At 39.6% G+C, this 17,628-nt stretch overlaps 1 protein-coding gene across 2 annotated transcripts in view; it reads left to right on the top strand.

The window, feature by feature from the left end:
* The first annotated feature begins 266 nt into the window (after positions 1 to 266).
* The window catches only part of agmo (alkylglycerol monooxygenase), a 56,848-nt gene continuing 39,486 nt past the window's right edge, over positions 267 to 17,628 (top strand). For both annotated transcript variants that reach the window (XM_085366668.1, XM_085366667.1), the window contains exons 1-3: positions 267 to 701; positions 4,809 to 4,939; positions 5,678 to 5,829. In XM_085366668.1, coding sequence (XP_085222794.1) covers positions 594 to 701; positions 4,809 to 4,939; positions 5,678 to 5,829 — 391 coding nt within the window. In that variant the 5' untranslated portion in view covers positions 267 to 593. The remainder of the gene's footprint in view (positions 702 to 4,808; positions 4,940 to 5,677; positions 5,830 to 17,628) is intronic.

Below are 17,628 nucleotides of genomic sequence, written 5' to 3' on the forward strand. Positions count from 1 at the left end.
AAAACTTCAAATCTGACATAAAATGCTTAAACAAAATAAGATTATAAAAACTTTTTTTTCTCCTGCATTTAAGGATCAAAAGGCCTAAAAAGTCAATGACAATCAAGGACTTTAGATGATTACAAGCGAAATAACTGCTAGCAACGCTAAGCGGGCGGTGACCGAGTTAATGTTTTATAAACTTTGAGGTAAGGAGTTGAAGTGACTATCAGTGACACCCTCCAATACACTCAGACAGTAAGCTGCGTAAACAAACTCTCGCGAGATAAAATGACGTCAAATGATACTAATGTATCAGCCTGACCAAAGGTAAACTTTCGTCCTATAAAGGGGATTTAAAGGTAATTGGTCGCAGTAACAGAACCCTGCGGCCACTTTAAACCCGGGCAGAGTCGGTTTCCTCGATGTGAGAAGTTTACTCTTCCGCTTGCACGCTCTCTATTTCGTAAGCGACCTACTTTAGGTGAAAGGGGCAGGGCACTTAGACTGTGAGCAGACGTCTTGAAGTGGTTTAGCAGAACTTCGCACCTGCACAGGTAACAGAAACTCACCTGTGTAGCAGCTGTGAGTGATCCGCTGTCAGATCTGAAACCATGGAATACGATTCGGTGTCGAGGGGAGCCCGAGCCATGTTTTTCATGCTCACACCGAATGAATCATCTTTTGAGGAAGTGGAGGATGTCCCTCAGTATGTGCAGCAGGTGGGTGTCGCCTCGTTCTCGTTCACAACTAATACATCTGGTGTTTTAGGGTTATACTGAACCCGCCCCATTGTCCCCTCACTTTATCAGATACAGTTGACAGAGCCTTTTCACCTGGTCAGTAAAGTATCGATTTGAGTTGAGTCAATCAACTCAAAATCGGCATATTTAAAACCGTTGAAGTATTCGTCAGAAGAAAAAGGGTCAAACAGTCTGTTTTGCTTCTTTCTAAATGAGACTTTTGAACTGAACAGTTTTTATTCAGAGCACTTAGAGCTCTGGGGAGTAAGTGCATGAGTAAATATGAAGTGAAATTTGAAGTTTAACTTAATAAATGTCAACCTATGGAGAATATTGCATTAAGTATGGAAAAGTTACATTTGTATCAACACAGTAACCAATCTGCTTCAAAGGAGCTTGCAAATAAAAGCGTCTGGACTTCTTTAGGTTGCTTGAAGACGTTTCACCTCTCATCCGAGAAGCTTCTTCAGTTCTAAGGTCAAATGGTGCAAGCTCCTTTGACTACGATGACCTGGATGACTGAGAACCTTCACAGACATAACCAATCTGCTCAACTTGTATAAATCTAATTACTTCTGCCTAATGAAAAATTTATAGCAACGTTCTTTCTTTTCTCCTTCTGTCACTTTACAGCATCTCAATTACTCTTTTATTGTGACAAATGGCTGGTGCAGGTTTAACAACACATGTTTGTTATGAGTTTTTATGAGCAAATCAGGGGAGGAGAACAATTACCCTCGCAGCAGGAGTCCTAAAAATCCACTAACAAGTGTGATAAAGCAAATTTGTTGTTGCTGCAGGGCTTACTGGTGATTAATATTTTGCTTGGGCGTGCCTGAGCAGTTTAGTGACTCGGCACTGTTTACAGCATGTCGTTAATTATTCTTCACCACTGTCATTCTGTGATCCCAACAGGCCAAATTAGTCAAAGGGGGGAAAATCACAATGCAATCTTGTGATTTTTGGAGTTATTTGGAATTGTGGGCTGGGTTGTTGCCAGTTCTCTCAGCTGTTTGGTGATTTGAATGCAAACACAAAATTTCTCAGACAGCAGTGATAAAAGTGTTTTGTCAGTCTGCATGTTTTTAGCCAACATCACTCAACTGTGACCTTTTAAAATGGCTGTTTGGGGGGGGGACATCTGGTCCACAAATGTCATTTTCCATGTAGGTTTGAATTCAGAAGAAAATAAAATACAATTATTACAACGCCACAACAAACAGTCCACACAAGCTCAAAGTATACTCAAGTTTAAAAGAAAAAAAGGCTTGTGCAATTTTTAGTTCAAAATATAATTGCGAACAGTGTGACCGCATGCAAGATCATAAAGAACTGAAAATAAAGAAGGTGATGCAAGTATTAAAAAGACAAAATAATGAAGAGAAGCTTTTTTTTTTTTTTTTTTTTTTTTTTTTTGATGCGCCGTTTGAGAATCGGCTTGCCTTGCTGAAAAGTCTTGCCGCAAGCTGTCAAGAACTCAGGGGTGCAGCGGTAAAACTATCTGCTAGATAGGAGAGGGGGGTGATGTCGGGGGGTGGGGGTTTTAGGCCAGCGTCCAGAATGATAATCTCTCTCTCAGCGGGTTTGGAGGAGGTCTGCCTACGCAGCGAGCCCATTTGTTTGCTGCAGCTTTGCAGTCTGCTGCCAGATGTTGGAGTGTTGCGTGTGATCACTGGTCTCTGGTGGTGCTCTCGCCTCTGCTTGTGCGCACACATTCACACACACACTTGCATCACACACCTGCATGTTAAAGTTGAATCATTCACATGGGGATTTGTACACGCACACACACTCTCACTTTAATCCACACATGAATACGCACACTTCCTCCCTCCTCACCTGCAGATGTGCTCCTCTGTGGTCTCGTCACGCCTTTCATTCCTTGCTGCTCTTGTGGGGGCCGTGTGTCCCCTTTATGACTGCAGTCACTTGGTCAATGAGCACATTTGAGCTAAAGCTAAGCAGCAGGGCTCACATGCTGCCAAAGTCGTTGTTGTGACCCGTTTGCTAACCCCGTTCCTCACTAATTTGTTCCATGTTTGACAAACCCATCAAGAGGTTATTACGGCTTTCCACGACTGTTACAAATAAAGGCATGTCACTGACTGTTTGCTTGGTGCTCACCATTTGTTTTGTCAAAAGCAGTTATTGTCATGTGTTCATGGCAACTTTTTCTGTTTGCTATTTGGTTCTTACAATGTAAGAAGTTATTCTTTTAAAGTAGGTTTTATTCATTTACAGGCATTTTACCCCATGAAACTCTTTCTGCTGTTGTTCGTTTCTCTTTAAGTGTGAACTTTCAGTTTTTAACTATGTATCTTTAAAATGAGTAAAAGTTGGTGCACATCTTTCCAGATGAGTGTTTTCCAACTTACGAAAACACCAAAAGTTTATGTACAGTCCATTACAATTGAAAAAGATTATATTTATTTGACTTATGAGCATTTTAAACTGCTTTTTAAAATTATCAAACATTCATCTGAAAGAAAAAAAATACTAAAAACCAACTTGCATAGCAGATGAAGCTCTTCTTAAAATATTATTTGAGGTTATGCTAAAAATGCCATATTTGTTTTCCGAGACTTAAAGAATGAATTTCTAGGCACAGCCAAGTGTTGGGGGGGTTTCCAGTTTGGTGCTTTTTGCAGATTATGTGGTGGTTCTAGCTGCTTCAAGCAGTGACCTCCAACTCACAAGGTTTGCAGCTGAGTATGAAACAGTGTGATAACAATTAGTCCCAAGTATGAATTAGTCCCAATTAGTCCCGAGGCAATGCTTCTCAGCCAGAGAAGGGTGGAGTGTGCACTCCATTTCAGGATCAAACTTCTGCTCCAAGTCAAGGAGTTTAAATATATTGGGACCTTCTTGACTTAGTGGAGAGGGTGTAGAGAGCAGCGTCAGTAGTAACATGGCTGCTGTACCATCTGTTGTGGCGAAGAGAGCTAAGAATGAAAGTGAAGCTGGCAATTTACTGGCCAGTGTACTTGCCTGCCCTCCTCAATGACTGTGAACTGTGAGTATTGAGTGAAAGAATAAGATCATAGATAGAAGTAGTGAATATGAGTTTCTGGGCTCTCCTTTAGAGATAGGCTGAGGAGCTTGGTCATTCAGGAAGGGTTCAGAGTAGAGCTGCTACACATCAAAAGCAGAAACGTTGATGTGCTTTGGGTATCTGACTAGGATGACCCCGCCCCCCCGACACCTAAAACCTTAGACGTCAGTTTGCCTGAAACGCTCAGCTGTCATTGTCTCTTTTTTTCCTACCAGTGTGCCTACCTGATGTCAGCTCAAAGAATTCCATGTTTCATGAAACTGTGGCTCAGAATGTGCATTGAATACAAAGGTGGATGAATCCATGTGTAGATCAGCCAGTTAGAAGAAAATTTGACTGTTTAGGGAGGATGGCCTTAAAGTGATAATGAAGTGGGTTGTTTCTAATAGAAGAGGAACTTAAGAATTGCATAAAGGCACAGTATAAGGTGAGTAAGAATTCTACTGAAATGTGAATCATGCAAAGTTGATTTAGTAGAGGTCCATGATGAAATTGTGGAGCTGGAAAAGGGCACATCAGCCCTTTACGTGTTCCTGTAACATAAGATGCGTAGCTTGTTTACCTGCGGTCTCCATCTACTTACGTAGCCTAACAGACTTAATGCGCTCTCTCTGAACATGTATGACTTTATATTATCAGTGAGCGTGAAGACAATTAGGTTTCTTAAAATAAGATCTTGCTCCTCATTCTATTTTGCTTGGGTTCTGCCTGACATCACTGAAATGAAAGCTTGCTGTTGGTTAGCACTGATGTTTAATTCATCCACTGAGATAATTTCTACCTCCACTGCTGCCGTGCTTGGATAAATGTTTTTGTTCACCAATCTGCCAATTGGTTGTGGTTTTATACCCGTTGCTCCAGGCTCATACAGTGAAACAAACATCATGGATCACAAGACATGAAAGTCCTGCAAGCTTTTAGCTCATCTGCCAAAACAAATGCTCAACACAACGGGTAATGGCAACAGAGGACTTGGAACAGTTGTGTTTTCATGGTTTGTAACACTGCTGAATCATGATTTTGTGTCTGTGCAGGCAACTCCTTTCTTTGTGGGACTGATGACTCTGGAGCTGGTGGTGGGCTTTCTGAAGACGGGGGCCCCAGTGATCACAATCAGTGACGGAATCACCTCCCTATCTGCTGGAATGGTCTCCAGACTCCCACTGTGAGTGTTTAGGCAGGTCAGGTCACATAGCAATAGTGCAAGTAAGGCATAATTTGGCTTCTGTTCATTTTAAACACCGTGTTTTTTTTTTTTTTTTTTTTTTTTTTTTTTTTGTTTTTATATGGCTGAGCAATGTGGTTTTTTGTTTGTTTGTTTGTTTGTTTGTTTTTTAGTTTAGGTTTTTTAGTTTATTTTTTTAGGTGCTGTAACTCTGGATCTTGTATTAAAGAACCATTACCTGTTAAAAGTGAGTTCATGTGAGGAGGCCAGCAGGGAACAGATAAATTAGGCGATAAAAGCATGCAGTATGGCAGGTTTAGGATGTGCAACAGAACTGAATATAACTATTAATCAAACAAACTTCAGCTTACTGAAATTGGTTTTAAGGTGGTTCTTCTAAAATGGTTCTTATAGTGGTTCATCTTCAATGTAAATATAACGTTAGTTTCAAAGTTAGTTGAACATAATCTTTTCTAGTTCTGCATCGTTTTAAAATGTGGATTGAAATGGGGAGCAGTAATACGGCTGAATGATGGGAACTCAAACAGGGGAGGCTTTGTAATACCTGATGTACAAAATTACTTACAAATTAAACAAATTTCTGTCAAGGTAGAACACAAGGTGAACAGATGACTATCGTGATCCTTGGAGCGCAGCTGTACATGATCACAAACTGAATGCTGTACTTGCATAAGCACATTTGAGCCGACACTGAGCTTTGACCTTTCCTCTCCACAGCTTGCTGATGAGAGGCTGTGAGCTGAGCGCTTACATGCATGTGTGGAACCACTACCGCTTGGTGGAGCTGCCCTGGGACTCTGCCTGGACCTGGTGGTTCACCTTCTTGGGAGTGGACTTTGGCTACTACTGGGTCCACCGTTTTGCTCACGGTACCAGTCGTACACTCACCCACAGCTGAAGGGAATTTATTGTGCAGATTTTAATTTACAAAAAAAAAATGTTTTGTGTAACAAGCTATGTTAATAGTTGTTGTTTTTTGCGTGTGTTCTGAAAACACAATTGCTCCTTTACCTGAAGGGTGCAGCTAAAAAGTTCTGAGTCCCGCCCAAAAAAAACCAACGACATACCTGATTTTAAATTTGCGTGCTCACCTTCTGTTGTGTTCACCATTGTTAGTCAGTCAATACAAACTATAGCACAGGAAGAGTCTCTTTTGTTACATGCTTGTTTGTTTTTTTGTTTTAATTACAAGTTTATAGTCATTATTTCTTTGGCTGAAAAATTTGAATGTAGACACATTGTAACATATTAAATGCGAGATTCTATTTATTCAGGAATTTCAACCATAATGAGCACAGTACATTCAAAATATTCTTACCTGTTCCAACAGGTAAGGTTGTTAATTGACAACACATCTTGATTTTGTTTTACTCAACTAAATATCACAACAGGAATAATAGCAAACCAAATCTAAAGTTCAGTTAATTGACTAAAATAGAAATAATAAAAGTTGGATCTTTTTGCCGCTAAGTTGCTCCACGTGGTTTGCGAAGCGTCTTGTTTTCCCTGATATCACACGCAAAATGTTTCCATTCGTCTCTTCGTCCCGTGTTGACATTACTTTTCATTTTCATGGGAAACGGAGCATGGGAGCTAGTTGTACCGTTTCCAAAAAAACCACTGTGCAGTTTCCCAGGGTTGGATTAAATGTGCCCGTCTAACCTTACTGCACAAGAACATTGCTTGTGATTGCATGACTTCCACATTGGTCGCACCTTTCTACACAACTTGATTGGGTCTAGTCTCTCCACAATATTTTCCTTATAGTTGAAGCAAGTGTTCATACATGTCATCATCGTTTTTGTCCTTGTGCGTTAGTTTTTATTCATTGTCTGCATTTCTTTAGAAAAAGGTCGTTGACAAATAATTGCTTTACAGAATTATCACTACCTGGCACCATTGCCACTGGCAAAAGCATAGACCTGAGATATTCCGGTCATTCAGTTGGGGTTGATCCTCCATTTCCATGGCTTATTTCTTCAAGATGTGTCTTGTGTTCCATAACTCCAGGTGCACAAGTATCTAGATCCACACTGTTTTGTAACATTGCTTGAAATCAACTTATAAAGAGCATTGTCCTGGTCAAGGTTGGTAACTCCTGTCAGTTTGGATTCATGGTGTTTGTTGTAAAATATTCACAATGAGCAATTTGTCAATAGTAATAAAACCATTTAAAACATGTATCCAGGTTAATGCTGCTGAGTTGTGAATCACTCTACTGCTTTTGGCTGCTCCCTTATTCACAAGAGGATGTCGTAGCAGGTAGCTCTGCATGTTTGATTGTTAGTAGATTTTATTTCATTTTTTTTAATATACACAGAATGCTCTACCTCACAAAATGGCAAAGGGATTTGTCTCCTCTTGGGATCAAACTGGTGATCTTACGCTTGTTAGGCCAGTATGTAAAGTAATAACAAAAGCTGCAAAGTTAGCTGATGATAAATGGCTGTAAAATATTGATTTAGTTGCCATCCCCACAGGGAGGAGTCGTGAAGATAGGATGCACATCATGCTTTTCTGGACGTTGTAGAGGAAGCAATTATTTTTGAGTTACATCCAGCTGCTTTAGAGCTGTGCAGATGTGAGAGGCCATGGTCTCCAGAGGACTCCGGTCTTAACCCAGAGTTGTTGCAGCAGCAGGCTGTATAAAGTCATGTCTCAGAAGTAGCAACGTCCTTCAGAATATGTCTTAAAAAAAAGAAGCATATTAAAAAAATGTACATGTCAAAGAATTTTGTAGAGTAGTGGCTCTACAAAAAAAGGCTTCTCCACATGTCTTGTCTGATGTTCATGCCAGATGCTCAGCTGCCACTCAGCACATCGGAAGAGAGCTATTTATCTGTGGCCTGCGCTGATGTTTATTTGTGTCAGAGGCACATCAAGCTGACCGCTGTCTAGTCCACATAGCTTTGGATGAAAGTCCACTGGTTCTGTGTTGATGTTAGAATCTGACTAAACAGAAGCTGTGTTTTTTTTTTTTTTTTTTTTTTTTTAACTTTCTGCCACAGCTGAACTGGCCTCTGTGCTTTTGAGGTGACTGAGAACATCAGCTCAAGATGCTGGTGGTCAGTTTTACTTTGACTTTTACTGTGCACTTTCAGAGTGCAAGACATATAACCATCATGGTTATGTCTTTGTGTAAGTTGGAGTTTAGGCACTTTGGAATACAGTGTAAGATGGTAAATTACAATCAGACATTCAGTGTCTGGTGTAACTATGAATGATGAACATACAGCATTCAAGTTTTAAAAATCTACACGGCAACCTCTGTAGTGCCTGCAAAGATGAGTAACTTGGATTTTTTTCTTTCAGTACACACTGTTTAATTGAGGAATAGCTTTAGATGCACACATATTACTTTATTATTTTTATAGGGACATGAGGGATCCTCGTTTCTTGTTAGCATCACCTGCACACTAAACCTTTAAATGATCAATGACCTGGTCATGAAAACGAGTGTCAAAGTACAGATGCGAATTACCTCGTCTTACATGGACTGGGACTGCACCACACTTTCCTGGCAGGATGACAGGATGCTCATATTTTTCTGTGAGCTGAGGAACTCATGAGTCCATGTGGCATCTGTTTTAAAAAGCCTGCTTTCCTTTTAAATGGGAAATGCATGAAAGAAGAAAAATGCATTTTTAAAAAAGTTTAATAACTTAAAAGAAGCAAGTGAATCTGCAAAAAGCCAAAGTTGCAACATAAGACTTGGCTAATGAATACAAAAACATCAGCTTGTGTCAATGTATTGCATCATATTTGAAAAATGAGAAAATCTGTGTAGCTGCTCAGCAGCTGTATTGATGATGATAAGCTTTTATGTTGTCTGGATGCTCACCAGTGATTCAAAGTATCTGTAAATCATTGAGGCAGGGATTGGCAGTCCTATTAATTGGGTCTCTCAGTTCAACTGTTGGGACAGAATAAATCCAAACCACTACCTGATCTGGGAAAAAAAAAAAAAAACTGGGCAAGGATCAACTTTCTGACTGGAAAAGTGCAGAGTCCATCTATCATGTATACAAAGCTCCAGATTTTCGTTTTGACAATCCAAGAAAACTGAGTTAAGTAACATTCACTGATTTTAAGAAGTATTCTGTCTGCTGAATAACATCCAATAACACCTGAAAGGCGATCTCATGACGTTTTCCCACTGTTGTCGTCCTCTTGGTGTCACATGATGCAGAGGAATGTCGCCAATACTGTGACGTATCTCTGTGGTGTGTTCGGTTGGAATTATTTTATTTTTGAACTGCAGAATCAGTTTTATGTCTCAAAAATGTTCCACTTACTTTCATTTCCTCTTTCTCCAGCCTCTTTGGGTTGTTATTATGGAAGATTGTGAGGTTGCAGATAGTCATCTGGTGCAGTGCTTGCTCAGGAATATAAGCTTTTTCCCTTGTTACCAAAGGGAAGTGGCTGTCCCTGACCACAGGACAGGGCCGGCACGGTCCTCACTCCTCACTCTGGTCAGGCGAGGTCATCTTGGTCAACCATTTTCTGACCTCCAGCTTCTTCCAGAGGAAGGTTCAACCAAAATGTTCCAATGTGAGTGAGGCATGTTTCCTATAAAGAAGCACTGAAGAATGAAATGGATGTAAGACGAGCACTGTTGCCATTTGTTGCCTCAACAGTCTGAACACTGCAACTGTAATTGTAGTGTCCAAATGAATAAGATAGAACTTGTAATATTGCATAATAAGAAAAAGATCACAATAGAAAAATGCTAGAAGAACCAACTACATGCTTGGAAACGTCAGCCTCAGCATGAAATATCACTTTGTTTGACCAGCTTTATGGATATTTTCATAGTTTCCCCTCTTTGACTTCCACATGAAAAGATGATTCAAAGATAACTGGAAGGGCAGCAGTCGTCTGTGCTGATGCCATCTTTACTAAGGAGACCTTATTAATTTGATGTTGCTCTTTCCAGACACTGATCTTGGGGATAACATCAAATTAAAGAAGACTGAGCGGTCCAATGTCCAGCTCTGTTTTTTAATTTGAGCTGGATGAAACTCGGGATTCTCATTCACAAAAGAAATGGCGAAAGCCTTTTACTACACTGTATTTATGGCCTTTGGCACTTGGTGTGATTCTGCTTAGGAAAACACCCGTTGTGGTTAAAGTTGAGGCAAATCTGGAATTCCAAACATTTGAATGACCTTTGCGCACACACAGGCTCAAATGAAGTGTTTGTTTATGCTAACTCCCGATATCAGTATTTGCTTGATCACATTGCTAATACCAGAATTTTCACGAATCATTGCTGTAACTTTACTTGGTACTGCTTGGTAATGTTTATCTATCTTTTCATGAAAGAAAAGATGTAAGTGTTCAATTGCTGACAGATTTCCAGAAAATTTAACTCCTCTGGCCTCTGAAATAATATGACCCTTGGTAAACATTTAGCCGCTAGTTTATCTATTAGCAGCCATAGAAGCCACCTTCTATAAACGCATTGATTCAATAACCTGATGACTGACAAGAATAGAAAACAGATTCCCATTTTAACCCCGCGCTTTTTTTTGGGTTCCTTCTCCCCACAGTTCTTTCAGCAGCAGACGCACTATATATGTTAAAAACGCTGCTATTATGAACCAGCCTGAACGCAGATGGTTTTGGGTGAGCAGCAGGCTAGCTTGATTCAGATGCGACCATGTTGTTGACAGCACTGTTGATTCTGTTTATTCTAACCTCATATCGCGAGTGCCACTAATAGCAGCTCTGCTCTTGGGCAGCATCTATATCCAGGCATGCCTGCCAGAGTAAAGCCATTAATCAGCTAGTCAGCTGTCTGTACTCTGATTATATGTGAGGTAATGGAGTTATGCTGCAGTTGTCTCACCACAGTAACTGCTGCTGCTCACAGAGCTCAGAAACACCAGAGCATCACTTAAAGGTCCTGTGAGATGGTATCATTACTTCCACAAAGTGATGTATTTTGAGACAAGGGCAGTTTAATCTGATTTTAACAGCACAGAACTGGAATTGGTAAACAGTGTATGTTGGCATTTTTAACTGGATTTTTTTTTTTTTTTTTTTTTTTTTTTTTAAAATACTGGCTAGTGCATTTCTAGATTAAAGTAGTTTTGGATTATTCATGATGCAAGCTGGAACAGAAATATGATAAGAAGTAGCACTCAAAATTCAGTTGTATATGTTGTAATCCTTATAAAGTAGTGCACTTTACATTTATCCATGATAAAGCAAAGGAACTAAACTATATAAAGTGGACACAGGATTATTTATCTTCTACTTTCGGTGACAATTAGATAGGAGTACTTTAAAAAAATTTTGGTTAATCAATTTTAATGTTTACACACGTAATATTAACCCTGTTAATCATTACTTTTGGTTCAGAGAGGACCATTATAGTTAAAGATGTTTATTTACTTCCTTATATTTGTCATTATGCCTCTAATGTGGGCCCTCTCTGACTTTCTCTGCATGCACAGTAGATCAGAAGCAGCAATATCCAGACAGTGGTGTTGTTTAGTTGGTCAGTGACAACAAATTGTTTTGGTCTGATGCAGCATAGGAGGAGGAGAAGCTGGGTAGAGGTAGGTTTCAACATGGATTGCGGTTTAGCAGCAAATATGATGCAGCTGCACCACTGCAGCTGATACTATGTGACATTTTCCAGTGTCACATATCAGCTGAGGCATCAGCTTGATGGCATTTTATTTTTTATTTTTTTTAAGCATACAAGTTAAAATGATTTAGAGTCAAGGAAATGGATGATTTATTACGCCCACTGTTTTAAAAAGGCCCAAAACATCATAAAAGACACCTCACATCCTGGCCACTCCCTGTTCGAACTGTTGCCCTCAGGCAGACGGTACAGGGCAATCAGAGCAAGGACTAATAGACTCAAACACAGCTGTTATCCAACTGCAATAACACATCTGAATACTACAAAAAAATGTCCATCACGCCACTCTTGTGTTAATCTATGCACGGTCTGAAGCATGTGTGTGGGAATGTATGTGAATGTTTTACTGTTATATCTTATTAGTATTTTAAGTATTCTATCTATTTTATTTATTGAATTTTATTATTTTATTTATATTTTGATATTGCTAGGGATGATGCAATGATCGGGGACCATTCTTAATTTTGTTGTTCTCATGACAATGACAATAAAGTTTCTGATTCTGATTCTGATTAGTTCATACAGACAATTAAATTTAGCTGCAATCCCAGTAGATAACCTGAACTCAACTCGACAAACAAACCTAACTTTAACTTTCTGCTGGTGTGTCCAAACACCCGCTGTCATTCAGCCCTGCAGACAGCAGCAGTTGTTGAGACAAACAGATGTGCTTATCACTGTCCTCCATCCCAAAGGAGAGCTGGGTGGTGTGGATGTTGTTTAAAGAGAAGCACCTTCTGGCTGTGGGGCAAGGTTGAGAGGGTCTGGGCCTTGAAAAGGCCCCCAGGCAGCCAGGTCTTCATAAATCTTTATTCTGACAGCAAGTTCCTGGCCTAGTGCAGGTTGCAGGGCCAACAGAAGAATCTGGACTCCTGCTTGGTTTGCTGGTTCTGTCTGTACAGTTTGGTCAGGATGTGGGAGTCTCACTCACGCAAGCAGAACAGAGCAAGTGAAAGACCTCATGGGAGGTAAAGATAACATCAACAGTGATCTATAGGCCTCTTTGCTCATACTGTCTGCTCTGTGTGCGTTGAGAGGGAAAGAACTGTAGAATGAGACCAAGAAAAACTGGTCTGATTGAACCTACACATCACAAAGAGATAATATCCACAGTGCCTGTATGTACAGCTTTAACCAAAGTGTGGAAAAGAAGTGTGTGTTATGATCACTGAGAGGGTCGCTGAGCTCAGCAGAGGCCAGAGTCAGGCTGTCTGCTGCCCTCGTGTGCTCTGCTCGCTGCATGGACAGACTTCCCTCTGTCAACAGTTTTGACAGAAGAGGTGATTTCAGCTGCAGACAAAGCTGAGGACAAACTTCCACTGAGTGGAGAGATGAAGTGTGAATGTGAAAAATGAATATGAGGATAGATTAGTAAAACTTTTTTTTTTACTTTTGAATTTTAACCAAACCTGCATTTTTACGTAGGATTTTCTCATTTCCTGTTAAATTTTTCACTATTACTACATTGCTTGTTCTTGAGTGGTAAGACATTACTTCAGCAATTATTGTTTTTATTTGATTTGCTGGATATAGTCTTTTTATGTAACATTTAAAATGAAAAATAAAATAATGTCTCTCCTTTTCATGTGAATGGGGTCTGATTACCTGAAACATACACATGCAAAACAGTTATTGAAATTTCTCTTTAAACTTGGACATTATAAATGTCATTTAAACTCTTATTATATACTAAAAACTATAAATGGGTTCAACTGTAAATGTTTTTGTCTTTTCATCATATTATCATAACCCTGCTAGCTGAATAAAATGTAACTAAATATATCTGAACTCTGTATTTAATGGACAGTTTTACAAAGGAAACATATCAAATGCTGAAACCAAAATTAAATTTTTTATAATATACTCAGTTTTAATTTGATGCCACCAAGGCATTTTAATGAAGCTGGGAAAGGTGTATGCTAAACAGTGTTTCACCACTTTTTAAACAGTTCAGTAAACCTCTGGGAACTGAAGAGGTGGATTCTGATGTTGGGTCTGCAACAGAAAGCAATAAAAGGGAGGGCAAAGAACTGGTGCTTTGGATTTCAGCACACTGAAATAATGGACGTGGAAATATGATCAATTAAAGCACAATGTTGATATAACAAAATTAAACAGAAAATCAATTTTATTTCTCCTGTCACTTTCTTTGCATAGTTTTTACACCCCGTTTGTGAGAGCTGCAAGTGGGCCTGACCAGGGTTAGTGTGTTTACTTTAGAGTGTGTGACTGAACTGTGTGGACAGCATGAAGTATGGCAGAGATGGAGGAGAGTTGGCCGACCATCCCACTGAGCCCTGCGTTGCTGTTTGGGTTGGCACCCTATCCAAGAGTCCTCCAATCCAAACACTGGAGAGCTGTTCACAGCCCATTAGTCCTGTGATTGACAGGGCAGCCCACCACTCAGAGGGCTGCACATGATGGCTGAAGGATGTTGCTTATTACTGCCAAGTGTTTGTCTCTGCGGGTGATGATTTAGACATCTAATTGATGTAACTGTAAAAGCATTTTATATGGTTAAGAGTGTCAGTTTGGATCTACTCCTATGGTGATTATTTTTCTTTTATTTAGTCATATTTTCTTCTTATAGAAGCATTATTCAAGGTATAAATTGGCACTTGTAGGGGCTTGGTGGTGGCCTTGACTAGAGCTAAATTTATGGATCTCAATTGGACTTTGGCTCTTGTGTTTACATGACTCTGGTTATATAAACACTGCTCCTGACATGGTTTGGATAGATGTAAACAGGCCGTGTCAAAGTTTAACCTAGTCACATTACATGACTGATTATGATTTCATTATTATGGACCTTGATTACGTGCCAGATAATGATTCTAAAAAAAGTTATAACGTAGACGTCCTGCAATATCTCTTCAATTGAGCCCATGTACTGGGACAGTAAGTTTCTGCTGCTGCAGTGTTTAAAATGTTGCAGAACAAACTGTTCAAAAGATGAATGAAAAGGAAAAACATGAACATTTACACTTAAGGGATTCTGTGGGTATTTTATCCTGGATGAACCCCCATTTTGTTGCAATTGACTCTAGGTTGTAACAAAAAAGTGTGTCCACAATATTGAGTTTTAAGTGATTTATTTACAGGAGGAAAAGGAAATCAGTTGTGTGGTATGTGGTGAGTCTGTTCTTTAGCCTAGAAATCTCTCTTTTGTGAACAGAGAAGAACAAGAATAAATCTCCAGGTCACAAATGGTCCCCAGTGACGGCCAGCTGTTCAGGCTTCCTCTGCTCCTGCTCAGGGTCACATGACGTTAGAAGGCAAACTCTGCCATCACATTTTCTTTCCCAAATAAAATGACATGAGTGAGTGTTATTAAAATTGGCTTCATCACACACTGGATTGTTTATGACTTTGAGACCCTGACCCAGGGGAAAATTTCACTTCCTTTAATAATTTCCTAGTTCGAGACTTTCATCCTCAGCAATATTTGGTCTTTAGTGCCCGTTAGTTATTGCACTAATAGGTATAAATATGCCATAGTTGAAACCTTCTTTTTAGCATTTGCTTACCTATTAAACATCACATTTTAAGTGTTTCTATTCTCGGTCTGTTAGCAGGCTTCCATTAGCATGGCAGCAAAGAGCCCAAAATCCATTACCATTTTTAATCTTAAATCGTGAGTTGTTTAAATTAATAAACTTAAGTTAACTAATTAATCAAAAATCTTTTAGAAAAACATTTGAAAGTTCAAAAATGCCTTTATTCCAAGTGAGTCTTTTTTTGGAGGGGGGGTGTTTTGTTGTTTTGTCTGATTTCGTTTTAACGCATATGAACCATGTGCTGTGGCCATACTTATGTGGTAGCAGTGTCTTAGAAAAGAGGAGCGAGCTTCAGGAGAAAGTTGCAAGTTTTGCTTTATCTTTTAGTTTCTTTAGCTTTTCTGCTAGCGGCCACTTTTAAATATCTGCTAGTTTGGGTTCAAGACAGAGATCCCCTTTTTGATTTTTACGATTTGGCTTAAAACCCTTAATAAAGCTTAGTTGGGGTTGAACCAGGTGACCCTGAGCCATCTCTTAGTTGTGCTGCTATAGGTTCAGCCTACTCAGACTTCCAATGTACTGAACACTCATAAGCACACATAAGTGAAACTACGGTTGCATATCACAATCGTAACCTTTTTAAAAAAAAAAAAAAAAATGCTACGCTTTTATTACCCATCTATTTCACACCTGTGACAGTTGATTGTTTCTCCCTGAAATTGGTTCTGCTGGAGTGGGGGTGGGGGATACTACCACCCTATTTATACCAAGTGCCTTCACATAAGGGATTGTCTGGTTGTTGAGGTTGTTTTTGCTCTAATATTGTACGTTCTGACAATAAATAAAAACTAAATGAACTAAATAAGATTACAACTGCTTTTGGTACCTGCAGTTACACTGATATGCACTAGGGGTTAAACAGTTGAGCAAAGCAGTGGCACATTTAGGTTTCCCAAGTTTACTGGGGAACTGACAGTCACAAACATGTATCTCCTGTGGGTGTGGTAAAAAAGTGTCATAAATGTCCATCACCTGATTAGTATGCACTCATCCTTGTTGTTCCCTAGAAATCCTGATTTAAGGCTCACTGGAGGACAGATGGAAGGGCCGTCCACAGCATTTCTGTGCTCTTGCTGGGAACGTGGGCTCTGTGGCACTGGTTCTCACCATTAACGGGGCTTCCCTCCTGAATAGACCCTGCCAAACTATGCAGTGTCCCGCCGAGTCCAGAGATGAGGACATGGGCTTGCAGTGAAGCTTAGCTGTTCCAACTTCCTATCAATGACAACAAACATCAATCTTAGCCGCCCTTAGTCTTGAACCCCGCCAAGCATGACTCCAGTTAGAAGAAAAAAAGCAAGAGCTTCAGGCTGCTGGAATTGAACAAAGGCTGGCTTATCCTCTGAATATGTCTCTTAGCAGGACAGTTCATCTTTGAATACCCTATGGTTCAGAGCGGAAGAAATATCATAATTTTTGTGCTTGACTGTTGTAGTTCAGTCACTCTCCTTCCTTCTTCCTCTCCTCCCACACTTCTCTCCTCTGCCTCATCAGCAGATTTCAGTGGCACTTAGGTTTAATAAAGTTTGAAACAAAATCCAACCCTGTTGCTTCCATTTTGAGTCAATCCAAAATATGCCATTTAACACGATAAATGACACTTCCAAAAACAGTCTGTTACATTTATTCTCACACCTGCTGAAGTCCAGCAATAACCCTGTTAAATATTAGTGGTGTGGACTTTTGCTCAGGAGCGGTAGTTTTCTGGTTGGTTTTCTGAAACTGAATTCTGCCTCACTGTCACTGATTAGAAATGTGTTAGAACAGATCACCATGCTCCTCCGCTCTCTTACCACTCACCTTAGGTTTTCAGCAGTTTGTTTGTTCAGGTGCAGAGACCCGCGACCCATTTTTGTTTCATGACTGCTGGCCTTAATACAACTCACAGATTTGTGAAATGGAGAGGAAGGAAGAGTTAAACTTGTCAACATTATATATTTGTAATTTTCTTGTTTTTTCTATAAAGGTGTCACTGAGCTGTTCATAAACCATTGTCCTCGAAGTGTCTCTTCCTGTGTAGTGTCCTTCCATTAACAGTGTTCTAATTGGTTTGTACAGTGAACACATGAACATCAATATCAGCAACCTGCAAAACGTGAGGCTCTTGGGTTCTTGTTCACAGCTTTCATCTTTATATGGTGTTCTCATGTATGATCTGGTCCTTGGAAATCCTTAGTAGGCTTCTGTAGCTTCTATGTAATGCTTATTCTTTAGTCATTTGTAAGCAAGACATTGCTAACACCAACCAATCCGTAAATGACGAGCAGATTTGTCAAATATTGATTTACAACTTTATGTATTGATGGGTAATTTTACAACCCGTATTTTTAATTTCACTTGGACATGTTAGTATGGAAGTTCTTGTAATTATTATTTTATTTTTATTAAGCCTGGACTGTGATTGATTTTGCTCTTGTCTACAACTGAGATGTGAAAAGAACCTTTTACCATCC

This window comes from Diplotaxodon limnothrissa, linkage group LG11 (assembly GCF_057381915.1).
Source record: "Diplotaxodon limnothrissa isolate DT_005_m linkage group LG11, D_limnothrissa_male_GT1.1, whole genome shotgun sequence".
NCBI lineage: Eukaryota > Metazoa > Chordata > Actinopteri > Cichliformes > Cichlidae > Diplotaxodon > Diplotaxodon limnothrissa.